The sequence below is a fragment of the Halichoerus grypus genome, chromosome 10, assembly GCF_964656455.1.
Source record: "Halichoerus grypus chromosome 10, mHalGry1.hap1.1, whole genome shotgun sequence".
NCBI classification, from domain to species: Eukaryota; Metazoa; Chordata; class Mammalia; order Carnivora; family Phocidae; genus Halichoerus; species Halichoerus grypus.
Window position 1 is genome coordinate 32,166,368 of NC_135721.1, and position 21,956 is coordinate 32,188,323.

At 42.1% G+C, this 21,956-nt stretch overlaps 1 protein-coding gene across 14 annotated transcripts in view; it reads right to left on the bottom strand.

Annotated features, from left to right (window-relative positions):
* SLC8A1 (solute carrier family 8 member A1) overlaps positions 1-21,956 on the bottom strand; it is a 380,628-nt gene that overhangs the window by 296,920 nt on the left and 61,752 nt on the right. For 11 of the 14 annotated variants that reach the window (XR_013441666.1, XM_078056234.1, XM_078056227.1 and 8 more), the window contains exon 2: positions 10,470-12,301. Coding sequence is in view for 13 of the 14 variants with exons in the window: in XM_078056234.1 (XP_077912360.1) it covers positions 10,470-12,301 (1,832 nt within the window). In the remaining variant the exon portion in view is untranslated. Of the gene's footprint in view, positions 1-10,469; positions 12,305-21,956 lie in introns of all 14 variants that reach the window. The other 3 variants (XM_078056232.1, XM_078056230.1, XM_078056233.1) reach the window with 1 other exon arrangement.

The window sequence follows — 21,956 nt, forward strand, 5'->3', positions numbered from 1 at the left end:
TGGGGAAGAGGAGGCAGAGTGGGCTGCTTTGGTCAGAGGTGGCCAAGCAATGGTGCCAGCTCATTCTCATTTGTTCCCAGCCTGAACACCAGCAGCAAGAGCCCCATCAGTGCTAAGGGCACTGAGAGAATGACGCCAAGGAAGGCACAGAGGTAGTGAAACATCCGCATTGGTGCTTGGCTGAATATCTGCACCTCCACCTCAAGTAGAGGAAAAGACCTGAGGCTCTCCACGGCAGGGACCATGCCTTTGTCCCCACTGTTTTTCCATAATCTTGCAAGGAACTTGACACAGAACAGATGCTCATAAAACATTTGCTGGAAGCAGCAACCGGTGGAAAGGTAGCAGCCCTACCCCTTCTATCAAACCTGGGAAGATTCCACAAGCTTCCTCTGGCTCCCCAAACATACTGAGGCAATTGTGTGTACATCTGATTTCAAGGACAGAGTTGCTGTCTATTTTTAATAAAGAAGCAGCTTGAGTGAATCTCGGTGCTCTCCTACTGCCTTTTGTTTGCTTGAGCAAGAATCTGGACTAATTTCAGGCTTCACTTCATTTTAGTAATAACTGAAATTTAATCAGGGTTGCAAATTCTTTGCCTCTGTCTCTGTCCCTCAGCCTGCCTCCCTTCTTCCCTCCTCCCTCTTTCTCTCCTACCCCTCCCTTTTCCTACTCTTGGAGCCTCCCCTCTCCCCCTCGCCCCCCCCATTATCCTCCTCCTCCCTCTGACTCAGTGTACTTCTCTGCCTCTCTTCTCTTTCCTTCCCTCTTCCTCCCTTCTTCCCACCCTCTCTGTCTGTGCTTCCTCCTTCTGTCCCTTTCTCTGTTTCCACATCTCTGTCACCAGACCTCTCTGTCCCCGTTTGCCTTCCTTCCCCACTCCCTCTGCCTCCTGCCCCTTGCTGCCCCTTTCCTGATCCCCAATCTGACCCCCTCTGACCCCTCTCCTTCCCCCCATCTCTCTCTGCCTCCTCTCTCTCCCTCTTTCAGCTAATACCTAAATCTCACACTCAGAGATACACACATTGAACTAAATAGCTCATTTTAAAAACTGTGTCAAGATTATAACATTTTGTGTGTGAGAATGAAAGCTGTCCTCTGGGAATTTTTTTCTAATTGCGCCCTAAAAATTAAACTCCGTGTAAACAGGAATTAATTTTACTTTCCCACCTTTATCCTGGTAAATGAGTATGTGTGTATCTGATTTTATGTAGAAGTTTTTTTGTTACTGTTCTTGTCCCCTAGAGAAAATGTAGTTTGGAAGCAAGAGTGACTTGGAATTGGACTTTTAACAAAGTATCTAAAAATTCCATTTGCCCTGAGAAGGTTTATATCAGAGGAACTGCCACGTGGGTCACTTGTTCTAGGAAACTTCCTAACTAAGAATTCTTACCTTTTCTGGGGGGACAGAGAATTGATTTTTGTAACCTGTTGGTTGTGCTGACACAAGGTAACAAGCATCCTCTGGTATTGCTTCTCTGTTGTCATTAATTTACACTGTCTTGTAATATACATAAGAAAGACGGACCAAGAAACTACTATTTTAAGTATGGAGAAAAGCTACATTCACTGTTCAGCCCTATGAGGAACTTACACTGTACAGGGCCAGGGCAGGCCATGACAGGAAGCTACTAATAAAGTTTCTTTTTCATTTAGGCACTAAGGGAAAATAAATACCACAAGAGACAATAATTGAACCAGTCAGGTACATGGAAGAATTGTAACATTAGCATTTTTTTTGCTTTTCACACTCAGTTTAATCATGGCCCTTCTGGGTTAACAGAGTGTGGGTGGGGTACAATGTGGTTAATGCATGTTCAACAGTTCCAGAAAAGATAAATGGCTGCTCTAGTTTCTCATCTTCTGAGCCGCATGAGTAAATGCTGCAGTCAGGGTCACCGCACTACAAGCCCCCCGCATGCTCATCCTCACCTGGAAAAGCCGTTCAGAAAAGGAACAACCCCGGATGAAGCTGTGCAGGTTTTATGGTCAGGCAGTCCTACCACTAAATTCTAGATCCAGCCCTATTAGCTGCATGATGCTAAGAAAGTTAGTATTCTCGAAGCCTCAGTTTCTCCATTTGTAAAAGGAGTATGAAGGCACCTAGCTAATGTAGTTGTTGTGAAGATGAAATCAAATGAACACTGTAAGAAAAACAGCATGAAACCTGGCTCTCAATACATCTTAGATCACTACCATCTCCGCCATCGTCATCACCTCCTATACCACCACCATATCCAAAACCATCACCTCCAACAACACCAACACCACAACTACCACCATCATCACCACCAGCCCCAACACCAATGCCACCACGACTGGCGTCACTACTGCTACCACCATCACCACCACCATATCCCAAACCATCACCTCCAACAGCAGCACCATCACCTCCACTGCCGGTACCACCACCATATCCAAAACCATCACTTCCAACAGCACCACCACCTCCACTGCCGGTACCACCACCATATCTAAAACCATCACCTCCAACAGCAGCACCACCTCCACTGCCGGTACCACCACCATATCCAAAACCATCACCTCCAACAGCAGCATCACCACCGCCGGTACCACCACCATATCCCAAACCATCACCTCCAACAGCAGCACCATCACCTCCACTGCCGGTACCACCACCATATCCAAAACCATCACCTCCAACAGCAGCACCATCACCTCCACTGCCGGTACCACCACCATATCCAAAACCATCACCTCCAGCAGCAGCACCACCACCGCCGGTACCACCACCATATCCCAAACCATCACCTCCAACAGCAGCACCATCACCGGCACCGCCAATACCACCACCATATCCAAAGCCACCACCACCATATCCAAAATCACACCTCCACTACCACCACCACCACTACCATCATATCCAAAACCGCCACCTCCAACACCATCACCACCACCACATCTGCCTCCACCACCCTTGCTGCCACTACCATCACCACCCCAATCACCAGTACCCCTGCCACCATCTACCACCATCATCCTCATTTTACAGGTGAGGTAAGCTTGAATAATCTCCTGAAAATCACACAGCTTGGAGGAAACCAAGGTAGAGCTCAAACTTGGGTGTGGAATCCAAGTTGAGGACTCCGTCTAAGTCCATCTTTATCTCAGGGAGTCTAACATGGAAAGTGGAGTGGTCTTAGTTTCAAGGGTCATCGCAGGGCTTCAAGAGTACCCAGAACTCCAGATCCCTCATGCCTCAGCCTCCTGGAAAGAAAATATCCCAGGCTGTTTCATTAACATCTGAATCACCAGGTACAGTGAAACTCCCCCGGGTGCCTTGCTATGAACACCAGCCTGAAAGGCGAAGTTCTGTGCTGGGCTCCGTTTTTGCCCCCTACCTCCATCTCTTCAGCTGTCACCAAAGAACACAATGTCCATTCCCCTATCTGGCCCTGCAGAGACATTGTAAGAAGGAAAGAAAATGTCATCTAGAGCACAAATCCTCAGGAAAAGGCAGGAAATGAAAAGGCATTGTTTATTTCGCCTGGCTCTACAGTGAGACAGCTGTATAGGGCTGGGAAAAGAATGAGCTGTGGCTGGCTCAGCCTTTGGCAAATAGATGGGTATTACGTAGGCAGTCTGTCGAGCCAGGAGAGGAAGCAAAGGAGGAGATTTCCTTTAATTCTGCCCATATTGTTGACTGCTTGCTTTCCCTCCCAGGGCCTTCTGGACTCCCCCACTACCAGAGCAGAAAGTGCAAGGCCGTGTGGGAAGCCAGCAGCTAAAGCCACTCGCTGCCACAGCTATGTGCTTCCTTGGTGGCCCCTCCCACAGGGCTGCCCCCTGCGGGCTCGCCCTGAGCAGTTATAAAGATCAGTGCTAGTGGGGCGCCTGGGTGGCTCAGTTGGTTAAGCGGCTGCCTTTGGCTCAGGTCATGATCCCAGGGTCCTGGGATCGAGCCCCATGTCGGGCTCCCTGCTCTGCAGGGAGCCTGCTTCTCCCTCTCCCTCTGCCTGCCTCTCTGCCTACTTGTGCTCTCTCTCTCTGTCAAATAAATAAATAAAATCTTTAAAAAAAAAAAAATCAGTGCTAGTGCCATTCACCCTCCTTACATTTGGCTGTCCTCTCTTCCTTTCCTGCCACCTGGCCCGAAGCCGCTTCTATTCTATCCTTGCAAAGATGACACTTAAGAATCGCGTGGCGTGTATAATGTAATAGGAGCCTAACGGCTTTCCCATGCCCCCAAGATGAACCTCCCAGGAGCAGATGTCAGGAACCATGACAGAACATGATGGAGATATTTTATGGGTAAGCCTCTACAGTTCTCAAGATACTGTAACCCACAGGCAAGTCTCCATACCTCAGCTAGTAAGAACAGAGCAGCATAACAACAAATAATCCCACGATAGGTGTTAGACCCCCAAGGTTGTTCCATTCAAAAGAATTAAGCATGCCTAAGTCTCTCCCTGGGTTACCAGTGTCCTCAGGAAAGAAACAAAACAAACAAACAAACAAAAAAAGAAAGGAAATATGTTCCCACTTCACCATTTAGTATAAAATCTGCTCAGGCTTTACCAAGATGGTGGCCGTGCCCTGCTAACTGTGAAAAAAATGGGACAAGAGCGGGAGGTGCAATGAATTAAGGGCTGCTCAAGGGGGTACAGGATTCATGTAAGTCAAAACCATCCCTAGAGAACAAGCACTAATTCACAAAGTGCAAAACAAAATATTGACTAGTGTTATTAGAAATCTTGTAAATTTTCTTTAGAAATACAAGAGGCAATCTGGTAGAGAGGGGCAAGCACATGAGCTTTCTTTAAAAAAAGTAGGTCAGCTCTTTTATTTATATTTATTTAATTTAATATAAAACTCTTAACATGAGGTCTACCCTCTTAACAGATTTTAAGTGCACAGTACGATAGTACTAACTATAGGCACAATGTTGTACAGTAGCTCTCTAAAACTAATTCATTTTGCATTACTGAAACTTTATACCCGTTGATTTGGACCCCCTCCCCATTTCCTCCCTCCCCCTGGCAACCACCATTCTGCTTTCTGCTTCTAGGAGTGACTATTTTAGGTATCTCATATAAGTAGAATCATTAGGTGTTTGCTCTTCTGTGACTAGCTTAAAGGGACATATACTCAGATTAATTTAAATACCTTTGTGACTATTTAAAATCCCACTAAAGAAAATCAATGTTCATTGAGTCCTTCATTCAGTTTGATAACCATCCCATCTATTTAGTGAAATGGTCCATACTTTCAGGTTTACCAAGATACTACTCCATCTTAAAAAACACCATATTTTTCTCTCCGGTTATGCCTTCTGTCCTTCAAAAGCAACTGCAAATATTTTGTCCAAAATTAAGACTTCTGCTACAGCGTCCACCATGTCTTCATAATGATGTGTGTACCTATCAAAACATGAGTTATCTCATCATCTCCCATTTTAGAGTATAAGGAGTAGATTTCTTCTGTTCCCTTCATAATAACTAGCCCAGGACTGGGCACAAATCAGTTAGCTTATTAAGCATGTGCAGAGTGATTGATATATAAATTCTTTTCTAGCCTTAACCAAGTGAAGTAATCATCCCCCTATGGAATGGCCTTGAATGATGATACAGAAAAGAGTCCATAATTTAAACACTTCAGTGTGTCTGAACTATGATATCTCCTCATTTGCTAAGATAAAATTTCTTTACATAACTATATTATAACCCTAAACTCTAATTAGCAGTAGGAAAATGAGATTACAACAGTAAACATGGCAATTTGGTTGACATAGTAAACAACCCTGCTGCACATAATCAATTTAGGCTCCTGGCAATATTGAATGGGAAGTCAAAATATTTTTTGGCTCTTACCCCGTCTTATGTTTGTAATAGTTCTGCATTCATGAAAACATATGCATTTATAAAAACACTTCTTGTAGTTATAATTTAGATTTGCAGATGATACTACATGTGATTTGGATCTAAGAAGAGATAAATATTCCAGTCTGAAAAGCAGAAAACCATTAAAATCCTAAAATCATTTCATCTAAATTTCTTACATTAGCATATTACCTAAGAAAGTTTTATGTCAATATAAAATCATGGTTCCATCATTTTAATAGGTTAAATGTAGCAAATAAACTTCTTCTTCCATAAAGTAAATCTTGAGTATGTTGGATTCATACACATACTAATGGCCTTTCTTGTCTAACATTATTTTCTGTAGTACTTTTCATCGTTTCTGATTCCCCCAAAGACACAAAATTATTCTTCTGTTCTGACCACTTCAAGTTTTCTTACTATTTTTGTTTCATCTCTTTTTTTTCTTTTTCTTTCTTTCTTTCTTTTTTTTTTTTACAGCTGGCTGCTTTCTTGTATTACACATTTGTCCTACTCTCCGAACTGAATTACTCTCTTATAAAGCTAGGTCTTTACTCCCTGGAATTCTATACAGCAAGAACAGAATACTGGTAATATAGGTAGCAAAAACAAAGTATTTATTTTCCCTGGAGTATAATAATAATAATTCCATACAACCTATATAATACCGAAATTTTATTTCTTTTCTCTTTCTTTCTCCAGAAAAAGCAATATAAATATTTAGTGTCAAACAGCTATATTTGTTAGGATGTCTTGCATATCATATTTCCTAAAATTAATGAAGTCACAATCATACTTGAAAACATTAACAGTTGTGGAAGCAAAATTAATTTTGGACAGATCCATTGATTAATAAATTATGCTGTAGCTAGGAGCCCCCAGGAAACTGATTTGCTAAGCGATATATTGCATGCATTTTCCAACCTGCATACCTCATCTTTCAACTCTGTATTTTAAATAGGTAATAGTAAATGCTCATGATCTTTTGAGTCCTCCTCCAAAAGTATTGCTATTGGGTTATAACTAAGTAATTGAATTTGATTCGTATCTACATTAGTTAATTAACCTTATTATTTTCCAGAACAGTCAAGCTCATGTTAGACCCTGGAAGACCAAACAACATTTTGTAATAATCATTACCACTAAACTAGCATCATTAAAAAACAACCATTAGTAGCCCTTCAAATTTGTGGATATCACCTACCAAACCACAAATCAAATTAACATGTTCTTCATTTATTTTTTATTAGCTGTTAACATTAGGCAGAATTCCCTGTTGAAAGTCAAGATTAGCTGGCATGGGCTTAGTATTTGTCATTGATTGAGTTTATACAAAAGCACGTGCTAATTGTTAATTATATCGATTAACGTGTTTTGCATTATAATTTTAAAATGTCTTGCCGAGAATACACTTTATTTAAGACTACAAGCACCACTTATCAGTATCTTTCTCAGATACAGATTTTGATCTTAAAAAAGGTCAAGTTGAAATAATTCAACTCATTTACATAAAAATGTGAATGAATAGGCAAAGATATGCTTAATTATAAATTTAAATGACTTCTACAAAAATAAGATCAGGAATAAATAAGATTAAGAATCTATCTTGTTCTTGAAACCAAAGAATCAATAAAGCTGACTGCCTGTTGATCTCCATTCCTGATTACATTGGACCCAAGGTAGAAATATCTACCTTCCTTAATGGCTTTTTAAAATAGGTTAGCTTTAAATCCAGGCTTTTCCAAGCATCTCTTTAGGTCCTCTGGAAAGAATCATAAATTCTGGCTTTGTGCACAACATTAAACAAACAAAAAAAAGATTTTAATAGTTAATAAAGTTCACTGGCATCAACAGTCCTCTCTATATATTGTAGGTTTTTAAGAAAGTCACCTCTCAAGATTAACTATGTAATTGGATGAGATATAAATTCATTTTTCAAGAAAAACTGGGTTGAAGTCCACATGGTTCAGCTTCACTGCCTGATGACAAACTCTGTCGCTTGGGTCTGACTGTGGGGACCTGGCCTTAGAAATAACTTCCAGAGGAAGAATGATCCATGAAGAAGAAGGAGGGGGAGAAGAAGAAGAAAAACAAGGGATCTTTGATAATATCATGTTTTTCTAGAAACATTATGTTGTAATCCTCGGTGCCTAGCTGAAGGCTACGTCCCAGTCACCTACACAAATTTATTTAAGCAGCAGATGTAGTAAGCATCTACAAAGCTTGTCAGCACTCTATAAGGTCAGGATGAAGACTCTTTAAAATTAAAATTCTAGAAAAAAGAAAAAAATGGAGGGCTGTAATTTTATTCCACTGATAAATAAAATGTTTGACATCTCTAAAATTTCATATTTCAACTTAGTCAATAAAATACAGTAAGAGTTTTATTAAACTAGTAACTAGTGATTGATCTAGAATACTCCTAAGAACACACACATACACACAGATGGCATGCCAATAATTCTACCCATTCTTACCAATCTTCACAAGATATTTAAATTTCTGAAGCTGGAATTTGGCAATATTCCTTCCTTAGCAAGAATTAAATCAATTTAATGGCATAGGGTGAATGTTTTAAATGGAGCTTGGCAGAATAAATTATTCCATCAAATCACTGTCAGTCTTTTTTTTTCCTTCTTCTTCCTCTTCTACACTGTGTCCAAAAAAAGGTTATTTATTTACAGTTTGGTAATGTCCTGGACAGCAGAATAGATAAGGAAAGACTGCCTCTCAAATAAACAAGTACAGAGCCATTATTCTTAACAAAAAGCAAGACCAAATTTTCAGGAGAAAACATCCTAAGTAAAATGAATACACAAACAAGACAAAACACCCATTTGGTCATATTTTAGTGCTACCCTTGTGAGTTCATTTAATAATATTCAATACTCCTTTAGTAACATGCAATATACTTTTACATGGATTACAAGTGCTATCTAATACAACAGGGTTCAATAACTGAAAGGATTAGAAAATATAATGAGAAAGAATTCCTAACGAAGGAATAAAGTTTATGAGCTAACATGGGCAGGCTCCCATTCAATGCAAGGCCTCTGGGAAAATCCTTCCTTAAGTATGCAGGATGTTCATTTGCTTTTATATTATTATCTTTCAGTAAAATACATGTCCAACAAAACACACTTCAACACGTGGAACATTAACAATATAAGAACCAACATAAAATAGATATTCATCCAAAGTTACCCCCCACACATCTAAAGGTGGATATTATAATCTCTGCTTTGCTTGATTTCATCATGATATCACACTCAGTAATTGTTCATCTCTATAACACAACATCAAAGAGAGGTAAAGAGGAAGGCCTCTGCAGGAAAATCTCTTCCCTCTGCCCATTTCCCCTCCCCCCCCGGCCCCCTCCCCCCTCCACGTTCAGCAAGAGAAATTTCATTTTGGAGAGAATGTACTTGGCATTTGACATATCACATAACATTTACTCAAGAGTTAACCATTTTTAGAACAAACTGTGTTATATGTACTTTTTTCTTTCCTGGAAATTCTTAAGTTGCCAGTGATTCGACAAACATAATCATTCATTTGAATGTCCTTTGCTGTACTACAGATATCATAAATAATTTCCTTCCTTCCTTCCTTCCTTCCTTCCTTCCTTCCTTCCTTCCTTCCTTCCTCTTCTCCCTCCTTCCTTCCTTCCAGTTTGGACACTGCTCATTGAGTCAGCTTTCTGGTTTGCATTTGGTGAGGGTAATGCCCCCTCCCAGGCAAGGAAGAAGGAATAGCTCTGAATAGCAGCTGTCATGGTAGAATCATTGCACAACCAGGCACTTGGTGTTACAACACTGGCAAGTGTCACTGCAAAGTGTCAATAGGAAGAGTAAACTGTTCCCACTTATTTTCTTCGACCTGTTCCCTGTCAACTAGGATGCTTGGACAGAATCTTATTCTCTCCCCGTTACTGTATCAGTAGGGTAAAAGGGTTTACTTAACCACGGAAAATAAAAATAGACTAGATCTCCATAACAACTATATGACTTTTCCCACGTTGGCATAAGACTAAAAAAAGCAGGACTGGTCATCAAGTCATAATTAAGCATTAGCATGTAAGCAGAAACATTATCTTAGATTGTCACAAAAACACAGCATCAGATAAAAGCAGCAAAAAAATGTTCCAACCAGCCTTGGTAACCAGGAAATTCTTTTCAAAGGTGTTTCCTTTTTGAGCTTTCCCAATTTGTACTCAGTAATAAAGTTGGGGACCTAATGTGATGTTCTAAATATTCACTTTCGATAAATAAATAAATAAATAAATAAATATTCCCTTTCTGTGTATATATTATGTGATTCAAAATAGAATATAAATTTTCCAACTCATCATAAGCGGTTTGATAAATTGTGTCACAGAACTCATTTTATCATAACTGCTATAATGTACTTAAAATACGCAAAAGCACGGAAGTTAAAAATAAAACCAAATTAAGATCTCCGTATGGAGCATATTGGTAAGTGTGGCACAGCAGGGATAGTTTTAAAGTGGTCTTGTATAGCAAATATTCCATTCTTTGTGTACCATTTAGTTTAAAAAAAAAAATCGCACCCACTCTCCCATCCACCAAGGCACTCGACCCCACATGTATGTATAAAAAAAGAACTTACACAATTTCATCGTTCTGGAATTCGAGCTCTCCACAAGTGTCCTCAAAGTCCTCCCCTCCGCCTCTGGCAGTCCCTTCGATGGTTTTATAGGGAACGATAACATTTCCTCGAGCTCCAGATGTTCTCAGTACCTTCACCTCCATAATGCCAATGCTCTCACTCACGTGAGTCACGGGCTCCTCAAAGGTAAAGATGCCTGCGTGGTCATCATCAAAAATGGTCACAGTGGCGGTGGAAGGAGATCCGAGGCAAGCGAGTGTAGAAACATGATTGGCTTCCAGGATGCCATCTTCTGAGGCTTCCGAAGATACTTTAACATTGCTCAAATGCACCAGGAAATTTTCATCCTCCTCAAAGATATCGTCATCGATGATGCCAACTCTGATTTCCTTCTGGGTCTCACCAGGCTTGAAGACCACAGTTCCTTCGGTAAATTCATAATCAGACCCAGCATTGGCCGTGCCATCCTCTGTTCTGAAGTCAACGAACACAGTGTTAGTCAAATCACCACCTCTGCGGATAATGGTCAGGGCGACGGTACCACAGTTCTCCAGACACTGATAGGTCCCTTGTTCAAAGAAGATCTTACTCACAGGGTCATTTTCAGCCACTTCAGTGTTGACCTCATGCATGCTGACAGCCTTCCTTGCCTGGTCGGCTGCATGCCTCTTTAAAATGTTGCCAGCTCCAGTCATCAGGCGAGTAGCTTGGATGCGGTAAAATGCTCGACTTTTTTGCTGCTGACTTAGGACTTGGTAGTTAGCTAGTTCTATTAATTGCTCGATTTCTTTCTCTGGATGCTTCTGCTTGAGCTCCTTCAGAATCCGAGCCATTTCTCGCCTAGCCTCTTCATCATCTTGGTCCCTCTCATCGACCTCCAGAACCAGAGCGCCATCTAAGAAATTGTCAACATGGGAATTGACCACTTTCCCATCCATTTCAATTTCAGTCTTGGAAGATGGCCTATCTCCTTCATGCTCGATAATCATTCCCCTCTGCTTGCCAGCCCGATACCTCTTGTAGACATACTTGTAAAACAGAAGCCTCCTATCTGCTACCCAAGCGAACACGACACAGATGGGAAAGAAGAAGAAGGTAAGCAAACCTTCCCAGACCTCCACGACCCCAGGAGAGATGACAGACAAAATAATGTAAAGCCAGGTATAGGCAAAGATGCTCCAGGCTGCCGTCACAAAGAACACACGCAAATGCTTAATCTTCCTCGTCTCTCCGTCTGGGACCACGTAAACACAAAGTGCGATAATGATGAACATATTGAATGCAGCACTTCCCACGATGGTGCTAGGACCCAAGTCTCCTGCAGTGAAGTTATGGCCACACACTTCAATTACTGAAAGGAGAATCTCTGGAGCAGAAGATCCCAGGGCCATCAAGGTCAGGTTGGAAACGGTCTCATTCCAGATCCTCACAGTGGTCTTGGTGGTCTCTCCATTGGGTTTCTTTATGGTTATTTCTTTTTCTTGAGATGTGATGACTTCTATAGAGGACATGAACCGGTCGGCAATGATAGAGACTCCGAGAAACATGTAGACCATGGCCACAAAATACACAGTAGCTCTAGCAATTTTGTCTCCAAAGGAAGGGTCTTGGGGCTCCCAAATGGGTAAAATTACCCCTTTCTTACAGTAATACGAGCCAGTGCACTGGCCGGTTTCATTGCCTTCTCCTTCCATTTCTGTCTCAGCACTTACAAGGTCCACGTGGGAAAATAAGAGAGCCACAATGGCTAACAGATGACATCCCATCGAAAAGGTAGGTGAGAGTCTTAACGGCAGCATGTTGTACAATGGTAGACTTCCAAGTGTCCCAACCTACTGGTAAAAATAAGATGGAGGGAAGGTGGGGAAAAAAAAAAATCACATCATCAGAGCCAGATCCAAAACATGACCAATTACTGATTTTTATTGCTTTTACCAATGATTTGTTTATATTTGACTACCATAACACCTATAGTGAATCATTAGTCTAAGTATCCATCAGTGATTAAGCAATCCTTTGTACCATTTATAACTCAATCTCTCCACGTATGGATTTTCTACCTGTAGTCTCCATTCACTGAGCAATGTACACAATTGACTTATTGGAAATGAAAAGTTCAATTATAGCCTTGCCTTGTTGAATACATAGTTATGCATGCTAAGAGCCAATAAGGGGGGGGGGGATACCTTTTGATGCATTAAATAATTTTCTCCTTGTTGCTAATGCAGATTTTCTTTTAAATTTTGGTTAGTATAATCACCTTCCAGAAACTGTTTCATTACCAAAATCACCTTATTAAGATTGATGCTTTAAAGTTCAGACTCTAAAAACTTAACCAGCACAAGGCCTCTTGATGATCTTAAATTCTGGAGCAGACCTTATACCTCATTTTTTGAAATCATGTCCTATTGCTCCAAACTTACTTGGAAACACAGAGATATCTTCAAGCTTTCCTACAAAGTCAATGGTAGTTGTACTTGAGGGGGAAAAAAACTTCTGTAATGCAATCTTTCCACACACTAAGTACAGTTTTTAAAAGCATATATTTTTTAAAGATTTTATTTATTTATTTGACAGAGAGAGAGAGAGAACAAGTAGGCAGAGAGGCAGGCAGAGGGAGAGGGAGAAGCAGGCTCCCCGCTGAGCAGGGAGCCTGATGCGGGGCTCAATCCCAGGACCCTGGGATCATGACCTGAGCCAAAGGCAGCCGCTTAACCGGCCGAGCCACCCAGGCGCCCCTAAAAGCATATTTTGATGAGAGCACATTGCCTCCTAATTTTCAGCAAGCCCAGTGCTCCTGATATGTTAGCAGCTGGACATCTGGATCTTGAAGCACAGCTCCTCACATCTGGGGACAGATCTCACTTTAGAATCTGCAGGCTGTCCACAGCAGGAAAGGGAGATAAATAGGCCTGGGTCTAGTTGTGTGTTAGGACTCCTGTCTGGCAGGCTGTGCAATCAGCTTTACCAGCCATAAAATGTTCCTTCTCAGTGTTGATGTCATCCTTTCCATGGTCATTCTAAAACACATATTAGTTCTACAGAGGGTTCAAGTGACCAAAAAATACAGGAGCAATAATTCCATCTAAATTAGTTCATGTGGCAGAACAGCAGTGACCACAAAGTATACATATGATGAAGGGCTGGAGGCAATTAGAGATAGAGCAACAGAGTCACTGAGCCGCACAAAGCTTGGTAAACAAAGCCAAGTGGCGGACTGAAAAACCATGGTCTGAATTCACCCACCAGCTCAGGCAAAACGCCACCCTGCCCATACATCACTTCTGCCTCTAAGGCTTGAAAGGTGCTGACAGAGAGGAGGGTCTGCTCCAAGTCAGGGTAACTCTGGCCTGGAAGGCCAGTTCGGACATCAGATAAAGTGGTGGCAAGAAGGCGGTCCTAAGTCAGAACATAGCCTTGTGGCCTGATAAAAAGTTCACAGTGGAGCTAGACTGGAGCCTTCCATAGCCTGGGGTGGTCCGAGAGCCACCCACACACTCACCTACGTTCGCTGCTCATGGCATGCAGTGGAAATTCACCAGCGCCCGGGAGGAAACCCCTGGCCCAGCACATTCTGGCAGACCCTCAAAGAGCCCACCATTTGCCTAAAGCCCCTTTTAGCTCATCACTATGAGTAGATAAGCTTTGACATTTTTCCCAGGTGAACACACAGCAGAGGGTTGAGATGGCACAATTACATTCTGCATAAAAGGCTGAAAAATCGAAAAAGTGTATTTCCAAAATATGCAAGATTCATGGTCAGTGAGTCTACTTATTCAGTCACTACAGGGCTTGGGTGGGATCACCACCTAAAACAAGGAGACACTGAAGCAACCTACAAGAGTAGCAAAAGGTCTAGCTCTAAATCCATCATGCAGCCATTTATTCCATAACTATTTATGAGTGCCACCTAACTATGTGTTTTAGAATCACTTGCTAGGCTCTCTTCTAGGTCCTAAGAGTTCATCAGAGAATTAAAAAACAAAAAACCAAAAAAACACAAAGTCTCTGTCCTTGCAGACCTTATATTCTATCGGGGAGGAAACAAACAAATGAATATAAATGTCAGATGCTAAAAAGTCCTGGAGGGGTAGGGGCGGAAGCAATGTTAATTAGGACAGGGAGTCTGCCTGCATGAGTGTGTGTGTGAGTGTGTGTGTGTGTGTGTGTACACACATGGCATGCAGGATTTTATACTGGATGGTTAAGGAAGGCCTCTCTGATAAGGCGACATTGGAGCAAAATCCTGAAGGAAGTAAGAGACCAAGCCTCATGGATATCTACAGGAAGAGAATTCCAAGCAAATGCCAAGACCCTGTGGGACTTGTCTTTGCATCGTCTAGGAAACACAGAGGAACCAGTGTGATGAGAGGGCCATGGGCCAGGGGAACAGGGCTCCGGAGCTGGGAACACACTGGGGATGGATTACGAGGGGCATGGAGGCCACCACAAGGCACTGACTTCAATTGTGAAAGAGATGGGACTCACCAGGAGGTTCTGATCAGAAAGGTGGTATCAGCTAATGTTCCTATTAAATACATCTTTCTGCTGGTTCCGTAAAGAATAGAGTATAGGGGTAAGGGAGGAAACAAGAAGACCTGTTTTTGCCTTTTATAAAAAAATCCAAATTATAAATGATCCCAATGCCTGGCAGGTATAAAAAATGATACAGTAGAGATCTCAAATTTAGAAAAGGAGAAAGAAACAATTTGTAGTGACCCTTTGGAAGATTTACAACTTCAAATGTCTTGGGAACCTGTGAGAATCAGAAAGGTTAAGTATTGGCTCCCAGAGAGTAGTATGGAAAAGAGAGAGTAAACACAGAACAGAGATTCCAACCTATGCCTGTCTCTAGGACTGATATAATCAACCACTTCCTTCAAATTCCTGCCAAATCTCATCATTCCATTTTCACATTTCAGCCAAAATGAGCTTCCTGAAGTACAGATCTGACTCTCTTACTCCCCCTTAAAGCTTTTTCATGGGTTGCCTCTTGCCCTAAAAACAAGCCCAATCCCCTCAATAAGCTATTCAGACCTTTTAGGATCTAGCCTCTGAGTTCTAGAATATGGAAATTCTTTCCATTCCCTGACCACGACAACACTTTCTTACCTCCGGGGCTTTGAGGATTGTGTTTCCTGTGCCCCAAATTATTTTGTTTCTTAGAAGCAAATGTCAAAATGGCACAACGGCAAATCATGGTCAGTTGCCCGAGAGAGTAACAGTAGGTTTTATTCATAATCACGACAGCAGACACTATGCTAAATCTTTATATGTAGTATTATATCTAATACTTAACACTAGCCAACATGGCTATTTTACACAGCTCCTGGTGTTGCCATTTCCATTACGGCCCATGAGGATGGCACCACCTGGAGTTGTGCAATGCACAGTGCCCTAACAATGACCCTATGCAGTAGATATTATTAGCCCATTTCGGAGATGGGATCACTGAGGCTCAGACAGGTTAAGTGCTTGTTGGAACTCAGACAGAGAGGAAACTCCTGGACTAAGATCCAAACCCTGGTCTGTCGCTAAGACTGATATTATTAACTGTTCTATAAGAGCATCCCTGATAGTGTATGAAGTCATCTCAGAGAGTATCGGATTTGGGCTCGGACTGACCTATTGGAAAACCTCTTGGTTTCCATGCAGGGTAAGGAGGGCCTCAGTAGCAAAAGTCCCATGGAAGGTTTCCAACAGCCTGGCTTTTATCTTATGGATTAGAGACTCCAACAGACAGGCATCAACAGCTGTGATGTACCATGTGGGCTGGCACGCTCCTAGAGACAGCTGCCCTTCACCTGCCGGGTTTTTAGCAATTACCTGGCCATCTCTTCCTGCACACATTCTCAGGGAAATCTCTTAGGTCAGCCAAAAAAAAGCCCTCCCCCAACCCGCATCTCGCAGTTGCTCTTGGCCAAAAGGGTACAGATGTCTAAGAGTGGATGCACCTGTAAAAATTCCAATCAGAGAAAAAGGAAGGGGCTTTCTGAGGTTAAGTCCAAAACATCACAATTATATTCAAAAGGTGGTAGAATTATAATTTGTGAAATCAGTGGACACAAAACACTGATACAGGTTTTAGGCAATGCAGCAACTGGAAAGAATTCTCTGGACTTCAGTTTCTTTCTTTATTATATTAATATCAAATTCAAATGTTTGGGAGGAGGGGGGACAGATATCATCTAAATGAAATGGCCTTCTTCATTCTTTCCTTTCAGGGTCTTTCCTCCATCATCAGATTCAAGCAGATCTACCTGACGCTCCCCACTGTCTCCTCAAATGTGTATTTCCATAAAAATTCAGCAGGAAATAGAGGCTGCTAGTATGTTGTTCTGCTGCCTGGCTTTTTTTATATTCTGCCCTGATCTCCTGAACTCTGTAACAAGGGTAGGCTGGTTTTCACGGTGCTTTCAGATCAACTCTTACGTCCTCAGCCAGTTCTTGCTTAGGAATAGCCATTGTGTCATCCAAATGAGCCTTCAGCACCATAGCAAGAAGACCCAGATTGTCTTCTGCTCACTATTTATTTTGAATCCAACAGACAACCCCAGCACCTGCAGGGTACAGATGTGAAAGGCACATAATGAAGGATGGGGAAAAGAGATCCAACTGAAAAAGCTGAGACACCAGTGTTGAAGGGAGAGGTCAGAGGAAGAGAACATGCACCTGCAAGACAGATTTTTGGCAAACTGCCTTTGTAAAGAGTGAGGAAGAGCCCCCCCAACTGCAGAGGCCTGAAGAGACATCAGGCAGCAGAGCAATGGGTTCCTTGTGGGAAGCTGGAGCCAGGGTTGACCACCAAGGAGGACCTGGCTCAGAGAGAAGAAATACGCTTGGCATTCCCACCAGCCCCAGGCGCAAGGCGGCTGAATCTCGTTCTATTGATTGTCAGCTGGGGTGATTCAAAGGAACTCCTTGACTCTCCCTCATCAGGACCTGGAATTCCCTTCTATGTAATTCTTGCTGACTGAAAGCATCAAAGCAAAGCCATTAATTTGTTTCTAAGGCAACATTAAAGCAACCCTAAGTTCTTATCCACTACCGAGACAAGCACTTTCAAATGCTTTTAGACAAAGAGATGATGCCAGAGGATGACTTTCCTTACCTGACCATCCATCTAGGGTGTGAATTACTGATCTGGCCAACAGACTGGGACCCCGTGTTATGATGGAGCTCTCTTCCCACAAGGACTCTCTGCTATTACTTTTTTTTTATTTTCAAAGAGAGAAATTCCTCTTTGTTGCTTAATAAATTGGGACAGGTCCTCTAAAGTACAGGCAGCGAGAGGTCACTTAAGGGGCTCACGCTGTCTGGTTGAACCTACGAGACTCCAGTCAGGATCCTGTGCCATGGCAGGAAACGCTCACCTCATTCATCAAAGGAAGCCACTGGGGTGATGGTCAGGCAAGGCGGCCAAAAACAGAGAGATGAATTTAGGATTTTAAATAATGAAGAACTTATTGAAAAGTCATGAGATGTAATCCCTGGCCCTTTCCCCTACTTTGTTTTTCTATGTAGAACTTCTTCCTCTTTATGTGCTAATATAATTTATCTCATGGCTCTGTTTATTGCCTTTCTTTCTCTGATAGATGTAAACTCCGTATAGGAGGAGATTTCTGTCTCTTTTGTTCATTGATGGATCTCCAGTTCCTGGAGCAGAATCTGGCACATAAATGATACATAGCACCCGCTTATTGAATGAATAAAATAATTCTCATCGGGTCATGTGCTGATTCACCAAATCTCTGAAGGTGAATCAGAATCTGGGAGCTGGGACTAGGCATTTGCATTTAAAAATGTGCCCTGCGTGAAGCAGACGCCCCTAAAATGAGCAGATGCCAGTATAACACTGAAAAGCCAATGGCAGTACTAAGTGGAGGAGAGGAAATGTGATTCAGGCTCATGGGCAGAGAACCTCAGGCTGGAAAAACTGACCTCCAGCATAGAGGAGATGGGGCTCTGATATCTCCCCCCACAACCTGGGGGCGGGTCCTCCTCCATGAGCCCTAGCTTGCTGATTTCTTTTGGAATGCCAAGTTCATCTGCTCTGTTGAGAGGGTCCTGATATTTCGGACATCCTCAACAAAGCGTATCTTCTCCTTCCAGTGCAGTAAGAAGACATCTGGTCAAGCACCAACCAAAAATGAGCTCCATTATAGAAGCCTCATAAAAGGGAAAGTGCATCACGAATTTAAATATATCAACTCTGCATACCGGCATGGAAATAGGAGTAAGAGAAAGAAAGCTGGGGAATAAAGAGAGTCTTTCAATACTAAATAAATAAAGAGGAATTCAAAGGGAAGCTGCTCTGCTAATCTTGGGCCAGGACTGTCCTCAGATTCATTTTGCCAGTGCCAAGGACAGAGTAAGGGCCCCACTTACTGTCATAAATTGGCATTTATGACAATAATGACTGAAACCATTGACTGAGCACTTGCTTGTCCTGGGTGCTTCACTGACTGCTTTGCATTCACTGTCCCTGACCTTTCTAACAATACCGGAAGGAGGTATTATCGTTCTCATTTTAGAAATGAGAAAAATAAATGGTTCATAAAAGTAAACTGACTAACGTCGTACAAACAGAAGGGAACTAGGATTTTGATCCAGGCACTTCGCATTAGTTATGCCATCGTGCTTTCCAAAATGGCAGCATCTTTTTGTTTGTTTTCGCTACCTAGGTGAACAATACTGTTCTCTGGTAGCAGAGAGCTCCCTACTTAGATACTTAGTGCAGAATAACCTTTCCATGCTGCCCTGCTTTCCCCCTGAATAAATGTATGTAGTTTGCACTACCTTCTCAAGAGCCTTCATGTTTGCCTCTCCTGTCTCATGCCTCCCCACCCGCTGAGTAAGGGTTTTATAAGCACTCCTATTCATCACGTAGCAAGGGAAAGATGATCCATTTGGGGGATCATCAGCTAAAATCTGAGGTCTGAAATCACTCCAAAGTCGTGTAATAATCTCAAGGTTTTTCCATTTGGTCAGGAGAAAAGAAAATGGAGAAAGGAATCCTAGTAGTGGGCAAGCAAAACTAAATTAAAAGATGGGTGGAGTTGGGGAGAATGTCCTGAATTTTAGCATAACAAGTGAATACTTTGCTCTAATAGCAATAAATCAGTACTTTTTTTTCAAGAATTTCAACAGAGCTCACAAATCTACTGTCTTGGGGTCAAGATTTTTTTTTTTTTTTTAATTTTAAACCAGTAAGTAATTCAAAGTGACAGGAAAACAACACATTCATTCATGGTTTTGTCTGCCAAGCTTTCTTAGCCACTCACATATGCCAGATACTGTGTTAAAAAGATGAATAAGATAATATTCTCCAAGAAGCTCACATTCTAGTGGGGTATTACAAAAGTCAAGGTGTGAGTCTCCTTTCTGGTACAGAACTCTTTCATTGCTAGAGAATCCCAGAAAAGGAGAGACCTTCCAGGCATTCAGAGAGTGAGATCATGGGTACACCTTGACACACTCAAAGTGGACCACCTCATTCCCAGGTTAATGCACCTGAGCTCTTGGGTTAACACAACCAGGTTTCTAGAAACCTCAGACTGCTCAGCCTACAGTTCTACCACCCAAGGTTTTCAAGTGTCATGAACTCCCGGAGTCAGGGCCTTGGATCACCTTGTCTGTACTCTGTGCATCTTTCAGGAACCTTGTGATGGACAATAATAACTATTTCAGATAATAATTTGTTCACCATCCACCATGAAGAGAAAGAGCCAACTTTCTTTGATGTCTGACCTTCCACGCTGGGAACTAAAAAATGAGGTCACATGCATGCGTTTGTATCTAGGTCACCAAAAAAGATTTACTACCTAAAAATATTTTCCACGCTAGCTTGTTGACATTTCACCTTAAGAAACGTGTGTGTGTTTTTTCCGAGTGAAGGACAGCCCTCTATATTTCTACTTCTAGAAAGTGAACCAGTCATTTATTCATCAAGCATTCATTGAGTGGCATCTGTGCGCAAAGCACCAAACCAAACACTGAGGGGCTTACAGAGATAATTGCACATGTGCCTGATGAACTGACAGTGTTCAAGCAACTCAACTAGTTACTCAAATGGCCATGAGTACTAGGAAGGATATGGAAGATTCCCTAAAAGGAGAGGATTGGAAGGATGACGAAAGCTGGAGAGAGTGAGAGGACATTCCAGAAGGAAGGAATGATGTGCATAAAGGCATAGAGCGCTGCTTCTTCAACTTAAGTTCACCTAAGAATCACCTGGGAACTTCATTAATATGCAGATAACTGGATGCTACCATCAGACATACGGCAGCTCTAAAGAGGAAACCCAAATCTGAACTTTAATAAGCACCCCAGCTGATTCGATATAGGCAGTCTTGGCACCACCCCTTAGGGGCACTGACATAAAGGGCAGAACTGGGTAGAGAGAAGAAGGGGTGTGGGGTAACTTTAGCAAATACAGACCGCAGAGCACTGAGACAAGGTACTTGACCAAAGGTAGTGCCTAAAAATTAGAAGATAGTGTTTCTTGCCGTTATCAGTAAAATGTCAATGTGAAATAATATATCAGAAGGGCTTTCAAATCAAAATATGGAGCCCCTTGGTGAGTTTGGGGGGAGACAGGAGAGAGGACGACGGAGAAGAATGGACCCTAACAGGAGATCACAGGGGCCCCAAAAAGAGGAGGTTAAAGCATTGGGAGTAACTTACATCTACTTCATCATTTTGCCAAGGGCTAGTTCTGCCCTCTTTAAACTGAAACAGCTAAGGACTGCTAGGACACTACACCAATACGTGACAAAGACCCAGGATAAATGGAAGTCTTTGGAGACCTTCTATCCAGGTTCCATGCACAATTCCTGAATAAAGTAGACAATATGTAGAAACATAAACCCCAAACCTGAATCCTCGGGTGGTGAGGAAAATTGTGCTCTTTATTTTATTTTATTTTTTTTTAAGATTTTATGTATTTATTTATTTAATTGACAGAGAGAGAGAGAGAGAGACACAGTGTGAGAGGGAACACAAGCAGGGGGAGTGGGAGAGGGAGAAGCAGGCTTCTGGCCGAGCAGGGAGCCCGACGCGGGGCTCGATCCCAGGACCTTGGGATCATGACCTGAGCTGAAGGCAGTCGCTTAATCAACTGAGCCACCCAGGTGCCTCGAAAATTGTGCTCTTTAAATCATAAGGTCTTTATGGGGGTATCACCACTCCCTTTGTTCACCTCAACTCAAGGGTAAATCTTTGTAGTCACTTTCTACATTCTAGTCTGTCTCTTGGGACTAGAGATGTTTAATACAGAATCTAACTTCAAGCTATGTGATAGGAACATCCAGAATGCCTTAAAAAAAAAAAAAAAAAGCTTTCTTAACAAGGAAAATGCTGGTTATGTGAGCAGAGGCTGGTGAATTTCATCAGCTTTTTCCCTGAGTCATTAAGCTTCATCTTCAAGTAGATTGCTTTTCAGAAGATGGAACCCTATCAACTTGAAGTTTGTAAGTCTTTTAAATT